The 21,182-nt window shown below is 44.2% G+C and overlaps 1 protein-coding gene and 11 non-coding genes across 12 annotated transcripts in view; 6 read left to right on the top strand and 6 right to left on the bottom strand.

The window, feature by feature from the left end:
- cspg4 (chondroitin sulfate proteoglycan 4) overlaps window positions 1-1,921 on the bottom strand; it is a 116,848-nt gene extending 114,927 nt beyond the window's left edge. Inside the window, exon 1 of the mRNA XM_015974450.3 lies at window positions 1,732-1,921. Coding sequence (XP_015829936.2) covers window positions 1,732-1,804 — 73 coding nt within the window. The 5' untranslated portion in view covers window positions 1,805-1,921. The remainder of the gene's footprint in view (window positions 1-1,731) is intronic.
- A 5,637-nt stretch (window positions 1,922-7,558) lies between these two features.
- trnag-gcc (transfer RNA glycine (anticodon GCC)) lies at window positions 7,559-7,629 on the bottom strand. Its single transcript has one exon. It is a non-coding gene; the product is annotated as a tRNA-Gly (tRNA).
- Window positions 7,630-8,879: 1,250 nt separating this feature from the next.
- Window positions 8,880-8,951, top strand: trnad-guc (transfer RNA aspartic acid (anticodon GUC)). The gene has a single exon. It is a non-coding gene; the product is annotated as a tRNA-Asp (tRNA).
- A 1,027-nt stretch (window positions 8,952-9,978) lies between these two features.
- trnad-guc (transfer RNA aspartic acid (anticodon GUC)) lies at window positions 9,979-10,050 on the top strand. The gene has a single exon. It is a non-coding gene; the product is annotated as a tRNA-Asp (tRNA).
- Window positions 10,051-10,855: 805 nt separating this feature from the next.
- On the bottom strand, window positions 10,856-10,926 carry trnag-gcc (transfer RNA glycine (anticodon GCC)). The gene has a single exon. It is a non-coding gene; the product is annotated as a tRNA-Gly (tRNA).
- Window positions 10,927-12,177: 1,251 nt separating this feature from the next.
- On the top strand, window positions 12,178-12,249 carry trnad-guc (transfer RNA aspartic acid (anticodon GUC)). Its single transcript has one exon. It is a non-coding gene; the product is annotated as a tRNA-Asp (tRNA).
- Window positions 12,250-13,054: 805 nt separating this feature from the next.
- trnag-gcc (transfer RNA glycine (anticodon GCC)) lies at window positions 13,055-13,125 on the bottom strand. The gene has a single exon. It is a non-coding gene; the product is annotated as a tRNA-Gly (tRNA).
- Window positions 13,126-15,252: 2,127 nt separating this feature from the next.
- trnag-gcc (transfer RNA glycine (anticodon GCC)) lies at window positions 15,253-15,323 on the bottom strand. The gene has a single exon. It is a non-coding gene; the product is annotated as a tRNA-Gly (tRNA).
- Window positions 15,324-16,573: 1,250 nt separating this feature from the next.
- On the top strand, window positions 16,574-16,645 carry trnad-guc (transfer RNA aspartic acid (anticodon GUC)). Its single transcript has one exon. It is a non-coding gene; the product is annotated as a tRNA-Asp (tRNA).
- A 1,027-nt stretch (window positions 16,646-17,672) lies between these two features.
- On the top strand, window positions 17,673-17,744 carry trnad-guc (transfer RNA aspartic acid (anticodon GUC)). Its single transcript has one exon. It is a non-coding gene; the product is annotated as a tRNA-Asp (tRNA).
- Window positions 17,745-18,549: 805 nt separating this feature from the next.
- trnag-gcc (transfer RNA glycine (anticodon GCC)) lies at window positions 18,550-18,620 on the bottom strand. Its single transcript has one exon. It is a non-coding gene; the product is annotated as a tRNA-Gly (tRNA).
- Window positions 18,621-19,871: 1,251 nt separating this feature from the next.
- Window positions 19,872-19,943, top strand: trnad-guc (transfer RNA aspartic acid (anticodon GUC)). The gene has a single exon. It is a non-coding gene; the product is annotated as a tRNA-Asp (tRNA).
- The last annotated feature ends 1,239 nt before the right edge of the window (window positions 19,944-21,182 follow it).

Raw genomic sequence — 21,182 nt, 5'->3', positions numbered from 1 at the left:
CGTCTCCTTATGCTTCTTTTATCCATCTTTTGTATTTTTGTTGTTCGGTGTTTATGATCCTTGTGTTGTCCCAGTCCATTACATGGTTTTCTCTTGTGCAGTGATCTGTTACGGCTGACTTCTTCATTGTACTTTCTGCTTCCTGTTTTGCTGCTCTTGTGTGTCTTCGGCTTGTTTCTCTCTCGCACTCCTTTCTGTTCTATTGTTCGTGTGTTGAGTTGGCGTCCGGTTTCTCCTATGTATGTTTTATTGCAGAGTTTGCATGGGATTTCGTAAATGACTCCACATTTAAGTCCAGCTGATATTTTGTCTTTTGGGTGTACTAGTCTGTTTCTAACTGTTGTGTATGGTTTTGTTGGTGTGTTTATGTTGTGTTTTTTCATTGTTGCTCTTATTTTTTCTGTTATGCCTTTAAAGAATGGTAAGGTTATCACTGGTTCTGGTTCTTGTCTTTCTGGGTTTCTGGTTCTTTGCTTAAGTTGTTCTTTTCTTGCTGTTGTTGTTTGTTGTTTTCCTTTGTTTATTGCCCATGTCGGGTATCCGCAGGTCTTTAAAGCATGTTGTATGTGTTTGTCCTCTTGTTTACGGTCTCTTTCTTTCTGTTATTATGTTTGTTCGGTGATATAATGTTCTGATTACTGACATTTTGTGTATGGTGGGGTGTTCTGATGTCCATAATAAATATTGGTCTGTGTGTTGGTTTCCTGTATGTGTTTATGTTTAGGGTCCCGTCGGTCTGCCTGGTGATTTTCATATCCATAAATGCTATGCTGCCTTCTGTTTCTGACTCATAAGTGAACTTTATGCTGCCTGTGTCATCAATGTTATTCAAGTGTGTTAGTGTTTCTGTTTGTCCTTTTGGTATGATTTCCAGTATGGCGTCTACGTAGCGTTTCCATAGTTTTATTTTGCAGTTTGGTGGGTCAGCTGAGCGCTGACTCAGAAACTAACCTGATCTGCCTCTCCTTGAGAACTTTGCAGAGGCTTCAATCGAATTTGCAAGTACACTTTTAGATCAATGGGGGGTGGGAAAGGGGCCAACTTTTCAGATGCAGAAATCTGTAGGGCCACAGTTTGTTTTCCAGCTAACTGTGCTTAAATGTAGCAGAATGGAGGAGTTGCATCATTTCACACTAGGAGGTTTTACCTGCAGCCCTGCAGCTCCTCTATGGCACCATTGTTTAGGCCTGGGCAATCCAACAGCTTCACACTGCCTCTCTGACACATTTACTAGCCCCAAACCTCCTCTCTTACTTTCATCTCATCTCTGGGATGAATGAGGAGCCGCCCTGCCTGCCACTGCACGCTCGCCTTTCATAGAACCATTCATTACAGTCAACAGAGGGACCTCTGAGTTGCAGGAGTCCTCCTGCCTTTTGGCAACAGGCTTTTACAGCAAACATTCTCCAGAAAAGATACACTCACAAAATTCAGAAGACCAAAGGGCCAGAAAAGAAAAGCAGGAGTTGGATCGGAAACCAGCAGCCGTTGTCTCAGACCTAAGACCAGGGTCAGACTGTGGCATTGTTCCTTAGATGGATTAAGTGTCATCCAGGAAAAGAAAAATCTTAAAAGAATGACAGAAGTAAAAGGAAAAAGGCTGGATCTGTTTCTAATTAAAGCTACAGTTAGCTGATTCAAGCTAACATTAGTTTTGTGTGTGTGTGTGCGCGCGCGCGCGTGTGTGTGTGTGTGTGTGTGTGTGTGTGTGCGTGCGCGCGCAGCACCTACCTCCATGACCAGGACCAGGGAGGCTGATCAGGGTCAGCAGGGAGCTGATCAGTACCAGCTGCAGAACTCTCATGGTTTCTGTTGAAGGAGAAGTTAGTCCTCGGTGCTCCGTCAGAGACGCTCCATTCAAACCAGACTGAATGAGTTTTCCAGGTCTGGGATCGGGTACTCTCAGTGTGGAGGGCAGGCCTAGGGAGGGACTATTGGAGGGACGCCCGTTTTCCATCTTTAACCCCCCCCCCCCCCCCCACACACACACACACACACACACGCACACACATGCACACACATCTGCAGGCTACCTCCTACTGTTGACCCATGTATATACAACACTTAGAAGCAAAAGGATAAAGAGTCCCATTCAGCCCCCACGCTGCCCGTCTTTCTGCTAAAGTGTGTCTCACCCTACAGACTCCACACCTCTGTGTATTCTTCAGTACCTGACTTGCATCAAACTCAAAGCAAACACAAAACAGGTGTTAGTGTTTAACTAAATCAAAGCAATCCCACATAAGGAAACAATCACAAAAGACAACATAAAAAAATCACCCACAGACAAACTATCACAGTACAACATAAAGAATGACCACACAGCATGTAAACTGTCTTAAAGTGCATCTGATCTCTCCATGTGGAACCTCATCTCTGCCCCCCAGTGGCTGTATGCTGGAGGGTGAGAATCCCTAGGGCAGCAGACAGCAACATGCTTGTGTGGACTTCATCTGCAGGTAGGGAGTGTCAAAAGGAGAGTCCACAGCGACGACTCCAAATAAAGTGGTCAGAGGGTCAGGAAGCACAATAACCCCACAGATCTTTCATTCAGATTGTAAGAACCTTTTGTAGTTCCTAGAACCTTTTCAGGAACCAGCCCCTTTTTGCACACGTCAGGACAGAGAGGAACTGAACCTTTCCCCATACTTCTCAGAACTTACTCCAAAGGCACATTTGCAAGCCCGGCGTGGCCATTTGCCAATCTGGCCCGCCCAGGACAGATTACAACGCCTCATGCAAATGTATTGGCTCAAGATGATCAACAGAGGGCGCTCTAGGTTACTAATCGACAGTTTTAGCTGCAGTAGAAGAAGACGCTTTGGTACAGTAGCTTGCTAAAATGGATATCAGAGCTTGGATTAGCAAACAGAAAAACAATGCTAGCACAAGCAGGGATGATGCATCATCAAAAAGGCAAGTGCAGCCAGAAGTTGCAGCTACAAGCGCTTCTGTTCCTCCTCTCTCCGTGCCTCCAGCACAGTCTCAGGGGTGTCTGCTGTCCTTTTGATTCAAATGTTTTAAAACGCATATTAAAGTTCAAACTGTTTTTGAACCATCTTAAATTCAGGGTTGTCTGTTCTCTTTTTAGAAAGAAAACAGTCTAGATTTTCTAAATCTTGTTTAGAAGACCTAGTTTACACTTCTTACTGGTAGCGGTAACGCACCAAGTCAATGTTTACCAAGAAGAAGAAGCACGCAGCCAAGGAGTAGCATGCTAACCTGATGCTAACTAGTATTTGTGATGTAAACATTATGAGAAATACGTGCAAAAAGAAGAATTTACTAAGGTATCAAGCTGCAGGGCAGGATTTGGAAGAAGACTTGTGGACTAAGTACGTTATTGGAGAACATTAACTGGACGTAAGGATTGTTTTGAGATGGTGACTCTGTGGTGCACAGGCGCAGCTCAGAACGGAGAGTTGCAAGTATTTTTCTAAGAGGTTCAGTAAAATTGGTTACTTTGTCAAGTTTTGATTGCATCTTTAATTGGCATACATAATCGGAATTAAATAATGAAGAATCTTAGCTTTTCAGTTATTTATGTAGAACAAGTTGGTGACGCAAACGGCCGATTTGACCCGGAAGTATATGTATGTAACGTCCACCAGACAGATTATAAACATGCAAAGGGGTTGATAAAAACACGGTTTACTGCCCCCCCCCAGAAAAACCCACTGCCCCTCCAGGTGAAGTCCTCTGGGTCTGCACATTTGGACTGCATAGTTCTGGAAACATCCCCCACAGTAAAGCATGGAGTGTTAAAATTGCATTGTAAACTTATTTTAACCTACACTCAACAAAAATATAAATGCAATACCTTTGTTTCTGCTCCGATTTTTCATGAGATGGACTTAAAATCTAAAATTCATTCCAGATACACAATATTACCATTTCTCTCAAACATTGTTCACAAATCAGTCTAAATGTGTGATAGTAATACAAGATGCTGATCTGACTTCATGAGTAGTGCACAGGTGTACCTTATACTGCCCACAATAAAAGGCCACCCTGGAATGTGCAGTTTTGTCTCACAGCAAAATGCCAGAGATGCCACAAGCACTGAGGGAGCGTGCAATTGGCATGCTAACAACAGGAATGTCAACCAGATCTGTTGCTTGTGCATTGAATGTTCATTTTTCCACCATATACCGTCTCTAAAGGCATTTCAGAGAATATGGCAGTACATCCAACCGGCTTCACAACCGCAGATGACGTGTAACCACACCAGCCCAGGACCTCCACATCCAGCAGGTTCACCTCCAGGATTGTCTGAGACCAGCCACTCAGACAGCTGCTGAAAAAATTAGTTTGCATAAATAAACAATTTCTGCACAAACTGTCAGAAACCGTCTCAGGGAAGCTCAACTGCATGCTCGTCATCCTCATCGGGGTCTTGACCTGACTCCAGCTCGTCGCCGTAACAGACTTGAGTGGGCAAATGCTCACATTCGATGGCGCCTGGCACGTTGGAGAGGTATTCTCTTCACGGAGGTCATATATGTATATATATATATATATATATATATATATATATATATATATATATATATATATATATATATATATATATATATATATAAACATATATATATATATAGCCTAGTGTTTTTTTTACACGACCCAAATTCATTATGACAGGGCTTTAAGGACTGTTTCAACACTATACCACTACTCTTACGGAACGACTTTGAAAATTTTAAATGTTGTGAAAATGCACTGCAAAATGTTTTGACCGAAATATTTCCCACCCAGCTCAGAAACCTAAAATCATTAGCTCCACCATCAAATTTTGACTGAATCATTTACAATAGTATGTATTCAGTAGCTGACATACAATTGAGGTAAAGTATGGACAATGTATGTACATACATGGCCCAACTATCTGATGAGCATTTATGGCTTCATGAAAGCCTGTGGGATAGTGAACAGTGCACACGTTCCGCTGCTGTTACTCACCAGTATCAGCTGATGGAGGGCTCTAGTTTTGTTGCGCCGTTCGTGTGTCGGGGAGGGAGGCGGGACATGACGCTTAGCCTGGCGGGTGGCCAAGCAAAGCCCGGCAGGCCGCCAGGCTTATAAAGCGCTGGGGGAAACCCTGCATTAATGCAACACAATACTGGCCAAATACTAAATTTGGGGGGGACTCGGTGCTGCACACTGAAGGCTGGTGTGATCACAATTTGCAGATCACGTTTATTTTTCACAGAGATCGGCCGCAGATTCCTCTTCCGGTCGCCATTCTAGGAATCGAAACTAGGAATCAAAATAAAAAACTTTGAATGAGCCCGGGAAAAACTAACAGTTGGATCCAGTTCCAATCGATGCTCGATGCCCAACCCAATAAAAAAATCTATGTTAAAACCATAATTAACCTGAAGACTAACCTGTACCATTGTGACCGTTTCTGTTCTTTGTTCTTGTCTTTGGGTTGAATCTTCATTGTTTGCCTGAAAAGTATACAGTACAAATGAACCACTCTTTAAAAAAAGAGCCATGGAGGGGGAGCATGTTGCATTGTTTCTTACCAGTGAACATGTTTGAGGTTCTCCTCTCTGACTATAGTCTTTATAACCTTCCTAAGAATGACACACAAGAACAAGACATTGTTGCTGTTGATGAACAGATGTAGAGATTTGTCTCACTTGTTGCACTGTGATGAGTTCTGCTAACTGCTCATCTGTTTGGGTGGAATCTTCACATTCCTGTGAGGAACACAATTCAAATATTGAATAGATAAAATATTTAAAGATATATAAACCAGTCTAGATTCTCACATACTTTGCATTTCCTCCTCATAACCAATCTAAAGACAATTCATCATTCATTTGGCAAACATAATAAAGTGTGTTGCATTATTTATTATTTAAAATACATTATCTATAACCAAGCTCTGCTGCTGAAAACACTGAAACTATAAAGAATCATAAAATGTTGTGATGTTTATTTTATATGTGCTGATAATAAAAATAACACCAGTAGGATGCTGTGTAATTTATAATAGCCAAAATGGATGTCCCCGTTCAGGCGCATCTTCACCTCCTCATATTGTGTGGCTCTCCATCCATCCATCCATCCATCCATCCATCCATCCATCCTCATCCGCTTATCATCCTCATCCGCATCCATCCATTCTCATCCGCTTATCATCTTCATCCGCTTATCTGGAGTCGGGTTGCAGGGGCAGGAGTGTAAATCGAGAGTCCCAGACTTCCCTCTCCCCAGCCATTTGGGCCAGCTCCTCCGGGGATATCCCAAGGCGTTCCCTGGCCAGGTGAGAGACATAGTCCCTTCAACGTATCCTGGGTCTCCCTTTAGGCCTCCTCCTGGTTGTATGTGCCTTGGATCCTGGGACAAGCACCCTTTCAGCTCCAGGTCTCCTGTCCAAGGAGCCTCCTAGTTGGACTTTGAGGGTATGGATAAGGCTGGCATGCTACTCATGATGCCGATGGAACCGCTGGTTGCAGCCCACCTGCACCCACGGCTCTCGACAACTTCCTCCAGACCTCCCGCTCTCCCTTCTATTTCTTCATGTCCAGAAGTCAACGGCTCCTGGAAAGAAAGACCCTACACAGGAATTCCTTGCAGTGCACACTCATGCACCACCTTCAGTCGCTTACGGTGAAAAAAGTCCAGTCTATTTGAAAAAGCCCCTTCTGGTAAAAATTTTTGTAACCATTTTTTATTAATTTACTGTACATAGATGTGCCAGAACTCATGAAGATGATGAAAAGGGTGATGAATATGGCTGAACCTCTTACGACATCCAGTTTGGAGCTTCCGTGGAGTTCTCCACAGTCCAGGCCTGGTTCATCAACTGATCCACTGCTGCCCACTCCCAAATCTACTTCATCCTTCTCCACATCAGCATCTGGCCTACCAACCAGGACACGCTAACCTTTATGGACTGCACGTATCATGCATGGCACAGTAAAATGAGCAGCCTTCATTTTCTTTTCAGAATAGTTACTTCTACTTGTTTTTCTCATTGTCACTGAGGTCTCTACATGTTTGTAATGGAAGCTTTTTGGATTTTGATACGGCATCTTGTTGGAACTCAATTTAACTGTAAGTCGTTTTTTAAGTTGAACCTGAATGCATAAATCAACATTTTTTAGCTTGCTTTCCACATCAACTGCACCACCGTGTCTTCATTTACACTTATTCGTTGAACTGCAGTGATTGATCATTTGATATGTTTTTTAGCTGTCATTTAGGACAGCCATTGGAACACAGGGTTTCTTCCTAATGTGTCGTTTTTCTCAGCATTTCTGTGGTGGAAACCTTTAGGATGTTCAAACCATCTTTACTCATTGCCACAGCTCCAAGGGTAACCAATAAATGCTGTCTGACGACAATTGTTGCACATCATGCAATGCCATCTGTTGGCATAGATGTTTCAAAAGGCCCGTTGAGGAATAGGCGCATGAAGAGTAAGAGGTCATTGTTCGTATTGGTGAGCGAATCACTGCCTGTCACATGAGAGACTTGGATTATAGATGACTACTAACTTTGATGGATGCATTGGACAGGCCTTGGAATTCTATCCAACAGAGATTGCATTGGCTGGGAATCGAACCCGGGCCTCCCGCGTGGCAGGCGAGAATCCTACCACTGGACCACCAATGCACACAAGCGCATTAGCAACGCCAGTACTCTTGGTGCACAGGACGGTAACATGAGCAGGCTTTTTTTTTTTTTCGGTACTGGACTTCTAGCCTTTGGGTTTCACGATTGCTACATTTTCTGCCTGTTAATTTGCTCAGCATTTCTGTGGTGACAACCATGAGGACCTTCAAAGAAGGTTTACCCATTGTAAACGTCACAAGTTGTACAAATAACACTTTTTGGACCATGCATGGGAGTCCAGGACAAGGTCCGGCGGCTATCAGTCCAGCCCTTAACCGGGGCCCGAAACGTCTTTCGTGCGTGGATGGCAAAATCACCACCAGCGTAAAACCACACTGTCAACTGGTTATTAAAAAATTAAAGGGTGCAATTTAATTTAGGTACTCACTCTCTCCCTGAGTGGCAGACTCGCCCTGAGTCCGTGCGCGAGAGCCTGTTAATGGAAGTTTGTCTGCGGAGATAAACAGCCGGCCGATGGGGCAATTCTCAGCCCCCCGGACTTTGATGAGGAAGTGGTGCCACGTGGCTCTCCGAAGGCGAACTCCCACTGAAGGGATCTGCTCTCCCGGGTTTCAGCACCAAAAACGTTGGGTAATTTTTATTTGTCCTGTATTACCTCAAAGAAAACTCAGAGCACACACAGAGGGATTAGATTGATAATTTGGTACATTGTAAACAACCTTAAACAGACAAGGAACACATACTTTGCAAAGTGTGAGATACTTTGCAAAGGGTGAGAAGAATCAATCCACACCAGTCGAAAACCAGTTTCCTCTCACCCCGAGTCGAAACTCTGGAGTGAATTTATTTGCAAGAACACACACACACACCCATAAATTCCTCAAAAACCCCTTGGCCTCAGGAGTCCACAGAAGACAAAAGGGATTCTTCAGATAATAGATCAACGAGTCTCTTGGCCAGGGCAAGACGGTGTTCCTGCATAAGAGACTCCCGGTCTGGCCGGTTTGGCCTCCATATAATAGAACAAAAGTGCCTAAAGCATAAAGAAGTTGCTGCAAACATTTAAATGTAAATAAGTACCTCAAGCAGAAAGGAAGCCCTCAGGCAGAAAGGAATTCCTGCAAACATTTAGGGTGAGGTAACTCTGTTTGACAATCAGATTTACCTATCAGTAAAAGTCACAAGTTGTACAAATAACACTTTTTGGACCATGCATGTTGCCAATCATGCAAAGCCAGCCAATGACTTTTATACAGCGGGTCAGTGGTTGGCTGATACAGAATGTGAGTTCCTCGTTAGTATAGTGGACAGTATCCCCACCTGTCACGCGGGAGACCGGGGTTCGATTCCCCGACGGGGAGACCGCAGTTAACTTTAGCTTCATGCATTGAACAAAATGGCCAATTTTGCACTTGACCATCACTTCAACTGCTGCTATTTAACCCCAGGTCTCTTGCGTGGCAGCTGTTGAATGCTACCACTGGCCTACCAACCAGGACACGCTAACCTTTATGGCCTGCACGTATCATGCATGGCACAGTAAAATGTGCAGCCTTCATTTTCTTTTCAGAATAGTTACTTCTACTTGTTTTTCTCATTGTCACTGAGGTCTCTACATGTTTGTAATGGAAGCTTTTTGGATTTTGATACGGCATCTTGTTGGAACTCAATTTAACTGTAAGTCGTTTTGTAAGTTGAACCTGAATGCATAAATCAACATTTTTTTGCTTGCTTTCCACATCAACTGCACCACCGTGTCTTCATTTACACTTATTCGTTGAACTGCAGTGATTGATCATTTGATATGTTTTTAGCTGTCATTTAGGACAGCCATTGGAACACAGGGTTTCTTCCTAATGTGTCGTTTTTCTCAGCATTTCTGTGGTGGAAACCTTTAGGATGTTCAAACCATCTTTACTCATTGCCACAGCTCCAAGGGTAACCAATAAATGCTGTCTGACGACAATTGTTGCACATCATGCAATGCCATCTGTTGGCATAGATGTTTCAAAAGGCCCATTGAAGAATAGGCACATGAAGAGTAAGAGGTCATTGTTCGTATTGGTGAGCGCATCACTGCCTGTCACATGAGAGACTTGGATTATAGATGACTACTAACTTTGATGGATGCATTGGACAGGCCGTGGAATCCTATCCAACAGAGGTTGCATTGGCCGGGAATCGAACCCGGGCCTCCCGCGAGGCAGAAAGGAATTCCTGCAAACATTTAGGGTGAGGTAATTCTGTTTGACAATCAGATTTACCTATCAGTAAAAGTCACAAGTTGTACAAATAACACTTTTTGGACCATGCATGTTGCCAATCATTCAAAGCCAACCAATGACTTTTATATAGCGGGTCAGTGGTTGGCTGATACAGAATGTGAGTTCCTCGTTAGTATAGTGGACAGTATCCCCGCCTGTCACGCGGGAGACCGGGGTTCGATTCCCCGACGGGGAGACCGCAGTTAACTTTAGCTTCATGCATTGAACAAAATGGCCAATTTTGCACTTGACCATCACTTCAACTGCTGCTATTTAACCCCAGGTCTCTTGCGTGGCAGCTGTTGAATGCTACCACTGGCCTACCAACCAGGACACGCTAACCTTTATGGCCTGCACGTATCATGCATGGCACAGTAAAATGTGCAGCCTTCATTTTCTTTTCAGAATAGTTACTTCTACTTGTTTTTCTCATTGTCACTGAGGTCTCTACATGTTTGTAATGGAAGCTTTTTGGATTTTGATACGGCATCTTGTTGGAACTCAATTCAACTGTAAGTCGTTTTGTAAGTTGAACCTGAATGCATAAATCAACATTTTTTAGCTTGCTTTCCACATCAACTGCACCACCGTGTCTTCATATACACTTATTCGTTGAACTGCAGTGATTGATCATTTGATATGTTTTTAGCTGTCATTTAGGACAGCCATTGGAACACAGGGTTTCTTCCTAATGTGTCGTTTTTCTCAGCATTTCTGTGGTGGAAACCTTTAGGATGTTCAAACCATCTTTACTCATTGCCACAGCTCCAAGCGTAACCAATAAATGCTGTCTGGCGACAATTGTTGCACATCATGCAATGCCATCTGTTGGCATAGATGTTTCAAAAGGCCCATTGAAGAATAGGCACATGAAGAGTAAGAGGTCATTGTTCGTACTGGTGAGCGCATCACTGCCTATCACATGAGAGACTTGGATTATAGATTACTACTAACTTTGATGGATGCATTGGACAGGCTTTGGAATCCTATCCAACAGAGGTTGCATTGGCCGGGTATCGAACCCGGGCCTCCCGCGTGGCAGGCGAGGATCCTACCACTGGACCACCAATGCACACAAGCGCATTAGCAACGCCAGTATTCTTGGTGCACAGGACGGTAACATGAGCAGGCTTTTTTTTTTTCTTTTCGGTACTGGACTTCTAGCCTTTGGGTTTCACGATTGCTACATTTTCTGCCTGTTAATTTGCTCAGCATTTCTGTGGTGACAACCATGAGGACCTTCAAAGAAGGTTTACCCATTGTAAACGTCACAAGTTGTACAAATAACACTTTTTGGACCATGCATGGGAGTCCAGGACAAGGTCCGGCGGCTATCAGTCCAGCCCTTAACCGGGGCCCGAAACGTCTTTCGTGCGTGGATGGAAAAAATCACCACCAGCGTAAAACCACACTGTCAACTGGTTATTAAAAAATTAAAGGGTGCAATTTAATTTAGGTACTCACTCTCTCCCTGAGTGGCAGACTCGCCCTGAGTCCGTGCGCGAGAGCCTGTTAATGGAAGTTCGTCTGCGGAGATAAACAGCCGGCCGATGGGGCAATTCTCAGCCCCCCGCACTTTGATGAGGAAGTGGCGCCACGCGGCTCTCCGAAGGCGAACTCCCACTGAAGGGATCTGCTCTCCCGGGTTTCAGCACCAAAAACGTTGGGTAATTTTTATTTGTCCTGTATTACCTCAAAGAATACTCAGAGCACACGCAGAGGGATTAGATTGATAATTTGGTACATTGTAAACAACCTTAAACAGACAAGGAACACATACTTTGCAAAGTGTGAGATACTTTGCAAAGGGTGAGAAGAATCAATCCACACCAGTCGAAAACCAGTTTCCTCTCACCCCGAGTCGAAACTCTGGAGTGAATTTATTTGCAAGAACACACACACCCATAAATTCCTCAAAAACCCCCTTGGCCTCAGGAGTCCACAGAAGACAAAAGGGATTCTTCAGATAATAGATCAACGAGTCTCTTGGCCAGGGCAAGACGGTGTTCCTGCATAAGAGACTCCCGGTCTGGCCGGTTTGGCCTCCATATAATAGAACAAAAGTGCCTAAAGCATAAAGAAGTTGCTGCAAACATTTAAATGTAAATAAGTACCTCAAGCAGAAAGGAAGCCCTCAGGCAGAAAGGAATTCCTGCAAACATTTAGGGTGAGGTAACTCTGTTTGACAATCAGATGTACCTATCAGTAAAAGTCACAAGTTGTACAAATAACACTTTTTGGACCATGCATGTTGCCAATCATTCAAAGCCAACCAATGACTTTTATATAGCGGGTCAGTGGTTGGCTGATACAGAATGTGAGTTCCTCGTTAGTATAGTGGACAGTATCCCCGCCTGTCACACGGGAGACCGGGGTTCGATTCCCCGACGGGGAGACCGCAGTTAACTTTAGCTTCATGCATTGAACAAAATGGCCAATTTTGCACTTGACCATCACTTCAACTGCTGCTATTTAACCCCAGGTCTCTTGCGTGGCAGCTGTTGAATGCTACCACTGGCCTACCAACCAGGACACGCTAACCTTTATGGCCTGCACGTATCATGCATGGCACAGTAAAATGTGCAGCCTTCATTTTCTTTTCAGAATAGTTACTTCTACTTGTTTTTCTCATTGTCACTGAGGTCTCTACATGTTTGTAATGGAAGCTTTTTGGATTTTGATACGGCATCTCTTTGGAACTCAATTCAACTGTAAGTCGTTTTGTAAGTTGAACCTGAATGCATAAATCAACATTTTTTAGCTTGCTTTCCACATCAACTGCACCACCGTGTCTTCATATACACTTATTCGTTGAACTGCAGTGATTGATCATTTGATATGTTTTTAGCTGTCATTTAGGACAGCCATTGGAACACAGGGTTTCTTCCTAATGTGTCGTTTTTCTCAGCATTTCTGTGGTGGAAACCTTTAGGATGTTCAAACCATCTTTACTCATTGCCACAGCTCCAAGCGTAACCAATAAATGCTGTCTGGCGACAATTGTTGCACATCATGCAATGCCATCTGTTGGCATAGATGTTTCAAAAGGCCCATTGAAGAATAGGCACATGAAGAGTAAGAGGTCATTGTTCGTACTGGTGAGCGCATCACTGCCTATCACATGAGAGACTTGGATTATAGATTACTACTAACTTTGATGGATGCATTGGACAGGCTTTGGAATCCTATCCAACAGAGGTTGCATTGGCCGGGTATCGAACCCGGGCCTCCCGCGTGGCAGGCGAGGATCCTACCACTGGACCACCAATGCACACAAGCGCATTAGCAACGCCAGTATTCTTGGTGCACAGGACGGTAACATGAGCAGGCTTTTTTTTTTCTTTTCGGTACTGGACTTCTAGCCTTTGGGTTTCACGATTGCTACATTTTCTGCCTGTTAATTTGCTCAGCATTTCTGTGGTGACAACCATGAGGACCTTCAAAGAAGGTTTACCCATTGTAAACGTCACAAGTTGTACAAATAACACTTTTTGGACCATGCATGGGAGTCCAGGACAAGGTCCGGCGGCTATCAGTCCAGCCCTTAACCGGGGCCCGAAACGTCTTTCGTGCGTGGATGGAAAAAATCACCACCAGCGTAAAACCACACTGTCAACTGGTTATTAAAAAATTAAAGGGTGCAATTTAATTTAGGTACTCACTCTCTCCCTGAGTGGCAGACTCGCCCTGAGTCCGTGCGCGAGAGCCTGTTAATGGAAGTTCGTCTGCGGAGATAAACAGCCGGCCGATGGGGCAATTCTCAGCCCCCCGGACTTTGATGAGGAAGTGGCGCCACGCGGCTCTCCGAAGGCGAACTCCCACTGAAGGGATCTGCTCTCCCGGGTTTCAGCACCAAAAACGTTGGGTAATTTTTATTTGTCCTGTATTACCTCAAAGAATACTCAGAGCACACGCAGAGGGATTAGATTGATAATTTGGTACATTGTAAACAACCTTAAACAGACAAGGAACACATACTTTGCAAAGTGTGAGATACTTTGCAAAGGGTGAGAAGAATCAATCCACACCAGTCGAAAACCAGTTTCCTCTCACCCCGAGTCGAAACTCTGGAGTGAATTTATTTGCAAGAACACACACACCCATAAATTCCTCAAAAACCCCCTTGGCCTCAGGAGTCCACAGAAGACAAAAGGGATTCTTCAGATAATAGATCAACGAGTCTCTTGGCCAGGGCAAGACGGTGTTCCTGCATAAGAGACTCCCGGTCTGGCCGGTTTGGCCTCCATATAATAGAACAAAAGTGCCTAAAGCATAAAGAAGTTGCTGCAAACATTTAAATGTAAATAAGTACCTCAAGCAGAAAGGAAGCCCTCAGGCAGAAAAAAATTCCTGCAAACATTTAGGGTGAGGTAACTCTGTTTGACAATCAGATGTACCTATCAGTAAAAGTCACAAGTTGTACAAATAACACTTTTTGGACCATGCATGTTGCCAATCATTCAAAGCCAACCAATGACTTTTATATAGCGGGTCAGTGGTTGGCTGATACAGAATGTGAGTTCCTCGTTAGTATAGTAGACAGTATCCCCGCCTGTCATGCGGGAGACCGGGGTTCGATTCCCCGATGGGGAGACCGCAGTTAACTTTAGCTTCATGCATTGAACAAAATGGACAATTTTGCACTTGACCATCACTTCAACTGCTGCTATTTAACCCCAGGTCTCTTGCGTGGCAGCTGTTGAATGCTACCACTGGCCTACCAACCAGGACACGCTAACCTTTATGGCCTGCACGTATCATGCATGGCACAGTAAAATGTGCAGCCTTCATTTTCTTTTCAGAATAGTTACTTCTACTTGTTTTTCTCATTGTCACTGAGGTCTCTACATGTTTGTAATGGAAGCTTTTTGGATTTTGATACGGCATCTTGTTGGAACTCAATTCAACTGTAAGTCGTTTTGTAAGTTGAACCTGAATGCATAAATCAACAGTTTTTAGCTTGCTTTCCACATCAACTGCACCACCGTGTCTTCATATACACTTATTCGTTGAACTGCAGTGATTGATCATTTGATATGTTTTTAGCTGTCATTTAGGACAGCCATTGGAACACAGGGTTTCTTCCTAATGTGTTGTTTTTCTCAGCATTTCTGTGGTGGAAACCTTTAGGATGTTCAAACCATCTTTACTCATTGCCACAGCTCCAAGCGTAACCAATAAATGCTGTCTGGCGACAATTGTTGCACATCATGCAATGCCATCTGTTGGCATAGATGTTTCAAAAGGCCCATTGAAGAATAGGCACATGAAGAGTAAGAGGTCATTGTTCGTATTGGTGAGCGCATCACTGCCTGTCACATGAGAGACTTTGATTATAGATTACTACTACTTTTGATGGATGCATTGGACAGGCCTTGGAATCCTATCCAACAGAGGTTGCATTGGCCGGGAATCGAACCCGGGCCTCCCGCGTGGCAGGCGAGGATCCTACCACTGGACCACCAATGCACACAAGCGCATTAGCAACGCCAGTATTCTTGGTGCACAGGACGGTAACATGAGCAGGCTTTTTTTTTTCTTTTCGGTACTGGACTTCTAGCCTTTGGGTTTCACGATTGCTACATTTTCTGCCTGTTAATTTGCTCAGCATTTCTGTGGTGACAACCATGAGGACCTTCAAAGAAGGTTTACCCATTGTAAACGTCACAAGTTGTACAAATAACACTTTTTGGACCATGCATGGGAGTCCAGGACAAGGTCCGGCGGCTATCAGTCCAGCCCTTAACCGGGGCCCGAAACGTCTTTCGTGCGTGGATGGAAAAAATCACCACCAGCGTAAAACCACACTGTCAACTGGTTATTAAAAAATTAAAGGGTGCAATTTAATTTAGGTACTCACTCTCTCCCTGAGTGGCAGACTCGCCCTGAGTCCGTGCGCGAGAGCCTGTTAATGGAAGTTCGTCTGCGGAGATAAACAGCCGGCCGATGGGGCAATTCTCAGCCCCCCGGACTTTGATGAGGAAGTGGCGCCACGCGGCTCTCCGAAGGCGAACTCCCACTGAAGGGATCTGCTCTCCCGGGTTTCAGCACCAAAAACGTTGGGTAATTTTTATTTGTCCTGTATTACCTCAAAGAATACTCAGAGCACACGCAGAGGGATTAGATTGATAATTTGGTACATTGTAAACAACCTTAAACAGACAAGGAACACATACTTTGCAAAGTGTGAGATACTTTGCAAAGGGTGAGAAGAATCAATCCACACCAGTCGAAAACCAGTTTCCTCTCACCCCGAGTCGAAACTCTGGAGTGAATTTATTTGCAAGAACACACACACCCATAAATTCCTCAAAAACCCCCTTGGCCTCAGGAGTCCACAGAAGACAAAAGGGATTCTTCAGATAATAGATCAACGAGTCTCTTGGCCAGGGCAAGACGGTGTTCCTGCATAAGAGACTCCCGGTCTGGCCGGTTTGGCCTCCATATAATAGAACAAAAGTGCCTAAAGCATAAAGAAGTTGCTGCAAACATTTAAATGTAAATAAGTACCTCAAGCAGAAAGGAAGCCCTCAGGCAGAAAGGAATTCCTGCAAACATTTAGGGTGAGGTAACTCTGTTTGACAATCAGATTTACCTATCAGTAAAAGTCACAAGTCGTACAAATAACACTTTTTGGACCATGCATGTTGCCAATCATGCAAAGCCAGCCAATGACTTTTATATAGCGGGTCAGTGGTTGGCTGATACAGAATGTGAGTTCCTCGTTAGTATAGTGGACAGTATCCCCGCCTGTCACGCGGGAGACCGGGGTTCGATTCCCCGACGGGGAGACCGCAGTTAACTTTAGCTTCATGCATTGAACAAAATGGCCAATTTTGCACTTGACCATCACTTCAACTGCTGCTATTTAACCCCAGGTCTCTTGCGTGGCAGCTGTTGAATGCTACCACTGGCCTACCAACCAGGACACGCTAACCTTTATGGCCTGCACGTATCATGCATGGCACAGTAAAATGTGCAGCCTTCATTTTCTTTTCAGAATAGTTACTTCTACTTGTTTTTCTCATTGTCACTGAGGTCTCTACATGTTTGTAATGGAAGCTTTTTGGATTTTGATACGGCATCTTGTTGGAACTCAATTTAACTGTAAGTCGTTTTGTAAGTTGAACCTGAATGCATAAATCAACATTTTTTTGCTTGCTTTCCACATCAACTGCACCACCGTGTCTTCATTTACACTTATTCGTTGAACTGCAGTGATTGATCATTTGATATGTTTTTAGCTGTCATTTAGGACAGCCATTGGAACACAGGGTTTCTTCCTAATGTGTCGTTTTTCTCAGCATTTCTGTGGTGGAAACCTTTAGGATGTTCAAACCATCTTTACTCATTGCCACAGCTCCAAGGGTAACCAATAAATGCTGTCTGACGACAATTGTTGCACATCATGCAATGCCATCTGTTGGCATAGATGTTTCAAAAGGCCCATTGAAGAATAGGCACATGAAGAGTAAGAGGTCATTGTTCGTATTGGTGAGCGCATCACTGCCTGTCACATGAGAGACTTGGATTATAGATGACTACTAACTTTGATGGATGCATTGGACAGGCCTTGGAATCCTATCCAACAGAGGTTGCATTGGCCGGGAATCGAACCCGGGCCTCCCGCGAGGCAGAAAGGAATTCCTGCAAACATTTAGGGTGAGGTAATTCTGTTTGACAATCAGATTTACCTATCAGTAAAAGTCACAAGTTGTACAAATAACACTTTTTGGACCATGCATGTTGCCAATCATTCAAAGCCAACCAATGACTTTTATATAGCGGGTCAGTGGTTGGCTGATACAGAATGTGAGTTCCTCGTTAGTATAGTGGACAGTATCCCCGCCTGTCACGCGGGAGACCGGGGTTCGATTCCCCGACGGGGAGACCGCAGTTAACTTTAGCTTCATGCATTGAACAAAATGGCCAATTTTGCACTTGACCATCACTTCAACTGCTGCTATTTAACCCCAGGTCTCTTGCGTGGCAGCTGTTGAATGCTACCACTGGCCTACCAACCAGGACACGCTAACCTTTATGGCCTGCACGTATCATGCATGGCACAGTAAAATGTGCAGCCTTCATTTTCTTTTCAGAATAGTTACTTCTACTTGTTTTTCTCATTGTCACTGAGGTCTCTACATGTTTGTAATGGAAGCTTTTTGGATTTTGATACGGCATCTTGTTGGAACTCAATTCAACTGTAAGTCGTTTTGTAAGTTGAACCTGAATGCATAAATCAACAGTTTTTAGCTTGCTTTCCACATCAACTGCACCACCGTGTCTTCATATACACTTATTCGTTGAACTGCAGTGATTGATCATTTGATATGTTTTTAGCTGTCATTTAGGACAGCCATTGGAACACAGGGTTTCTTCCTAATGTGTCGTTTTTCTCAGCATTTCTGTGGTGGAAACCTTTAGGATGTTCAAACCATCTTTACTCATTGCCACAGCTCCAAGCGTAACCAATAAATGCTGTCTGGCGACAATTGTTGCACATCATGCAATGCCATCTGTTGGCATAGATGTTTCAAAAGGCCCATTGAAGAATAGGCACATGAAGAGTAAGAGGTCATTGTTCGTACTGGTGAGCGCATCACTGCCTATCACATGAGAGACTTGGATTATAGATTACTACTAACTTTGATGGATGCATTGGACAGGCTTTGGAATCCTATCCAACAGAGGTTGCATTGGCCGGGAATCGAACCCGGGCCTCCCGCGTGGCAGGCGAGGATCCTACCACTGGACCACCAATGCACACGAGCGCATTAGCAACGCCAGTATTCTTGGTGCACAGGACGGTAACATGAGCAGGCTTTTTTTTTTTCTTTTCGGTACTGGACTTCTAGCCTTTGGGTTTCACGATTGCTACATTTTCTGCCTGTTAATTTGCTCAGCATTTCTGTGGTGACAACCATGAGGACCTTCAAAGAAGGTTTACCCATTGTAAACGTCACAAGTTGTACAAATAACACTTTTTGGACCATGCATGGGAGTCCAGGACAAGGTCCGGCGGCTATCAGTCCAGCCCTTAACCGGGGCCCGAAACGTCTTTTGTGCGTGGATGGAAAAAATCACCACCAGCGTAAAACCACACTGTCAACTGGTTATTAAAAAATTAAAGGGTGCAATTTAATTTAGGTACTCACTCTCTCCCTGAGTGGCAGACTCGCCCTGAGTCCGTGCGCGAGAGCCTGTTAATGGAAGTTCGTCTGCGGAGATAAACAGCCGGCCGATGGGGCAATTCTCAGCCCCCCGGACTTTGATGAGGAAGTGGCGCCACGCGGCTCTCCGAAGGCGAACTCCCACTGAAGGGATCTGCTCTCCCGGGTTTCAGCACCAAAAACGTTGGGTAATTTTTATTTGTCCTGTATTACCTCAAAGAATACTCAGAGCACACGCAGAGGGATTAGATTGATAATTTGGTACATTGTAAACAACCTTAAACAGACAAGGAACACATACTTTGCAAAGTGTGAGATACTTTGCAAAGGGTGAGAAGAATCAATCCACACCAGTCGAAAACCAGTTTCCTCTCACCCCGAGTCGAAACTCTGGAGTGAATTTATTTGCAAGAACACACACACCCATAAATTCCTCAAAAAACCCCTTGGCCTCAGGAGTCCACAGAAGACAAAAGGGATTCTTCAGATAATAGATCAACGAGTCTCTTGGCCAGGGCAAGACGGTGTTCCTGCATAAGAGACTCCCGGTCTGGCCGGTTTGGCCTCCATATAATAGAACAAAAGTGCCTAAAGCATAAAGAAGTTGCTGAAAACATTTAAATGTAAATAAGTACCTCAAGCAGAAAGGAAGCCCTCAGGCAGATAGGAATTCCTGCAAACATTTAGGGTGAGGTAACTCTGTTTGACAATCAGATGTACCTATCAGTAAAAGTCACAAGTTGTACAAATAACACTTTTTGGTCCATGCATGTTGCCAATCATTCAAAGCCAACCAATGACTTTTATATAGCGGGTCAGTGGTTGGCTGATACAGAATGTGAGTTCCTCGTTAGTATAGTGGACAGTATCCCCGCCTGTCACGCGGGAGACCGGGGTTCGATTCCCCGATGGGGAGACCGCAGTTAACTTTAGCTTCATGCATTGAACAAAATGGCCAATTTTGCACTTGACCATCACTTCAACTGCTGCTATTTAACCCCAGGTCTCTTGCGTGGCAGCTGTTGAATGCTACCACTGGCCTACCAACCAGGACACGCTAACCTTTATGGCCTGCACGTATCATGCATGGCACAGTAAAATGTGCAGCCTTCATTTTCTTTTCAGAATAGTTACTTCTACTTGTTTTTCTCATTGTCACTGAGGTCTCTACATGTTTGTAATGGAAGCTTTTTGGATTTTGATACGGCATCTTGTTGGAACTCAATTTAACTGTAAGTCGTTTTGTAAGTTGAACCTGAATGCATAAATCAACATTTTTTTGCTTGCTTTCCACATCAACTGCACCACCGTGTCTTCATTTACACTTATTCGTTGAACTGCAGTGATTGATCATTTGATATGTTTTTAGCTGTCATTTAGGACAGCCATTGGAACACAGGGTTTCTTCCTAATGTGTCGTTTTTCTCAGCATTTCTGTGGTGGAAACCTTTAGGATGTTCAAACCATCTTTACTCATTGCCACAGCTCCAAGGGTAACCAATAAATGCTGTCTGACGACAATTGTTGCACATCATGCAATGCCATCTGTTGGCATAGATGTTTCAAAAGGCCCATTGAAGAATAGGCACATGAAGAGTAAGAGGTCATTGTTCGTATTGGTGAGCGCATCACTGCCTGTCACATGAGAGACTTGGATTATAGATGACTACTAACTTTGATGGATGCATTGGACAGGCCTTGGAATCCTATCCAACAGAGGTTGCATTGGCCGGGAATCGAACCCGGGCCTCCCGCGAGGCAGAAAGGAATTCCTGCAAACATTTAGGGTGAGGTAATTCTGTTTGACAATCAGATTTACCTATCAGTAAAAGTCACAAGTTGTACAAATAACACTTTTTGGACCATGCATGTTGCCAATCATTCAAAGCCAACCAATGACTTTTATATAGCGGGTCAGTGGTTGGCTGATACAGAATGTGAGTTCCTCGTTAGTATAGTGGACGGTATCCCCGCCTGTCACGCGGGAGACCGGGGTTCGATTCCCCGACGGGGAGACCGCAGTTAACTTTAGCTTCATGCATTCAACAAAATGGCCAATTTTGCACTTGACCATCACTTCAACTGCTGCTATTTAACCACAGGTCTCTTGCGTGGCAGCTGTTGAATGCTACCACTGGCCTACCAACCAGGACAC

Source organism: Nothobranchius furzeri, chromosome 14 (assembly GCF_043380555.1).
Source record: "Nothobranchius furzeri strain GRZ-AD chromosome 14, NfurGRZ-RIMD1, whole genome shotgun sequence".
Taxonomy (NCBI): domain Eukaryota; kingdom Metazoa; phylum Chordata; class Actinopteri; order Cyprinodontiformes; family Nothobranchiidae; genus Nothobranchius; species Nothobranchius furzeri.
Note: the sequence above shows the minus strand (reverse complement) of the source record. Positions and strands in the feature narration are given on the sequence as shown.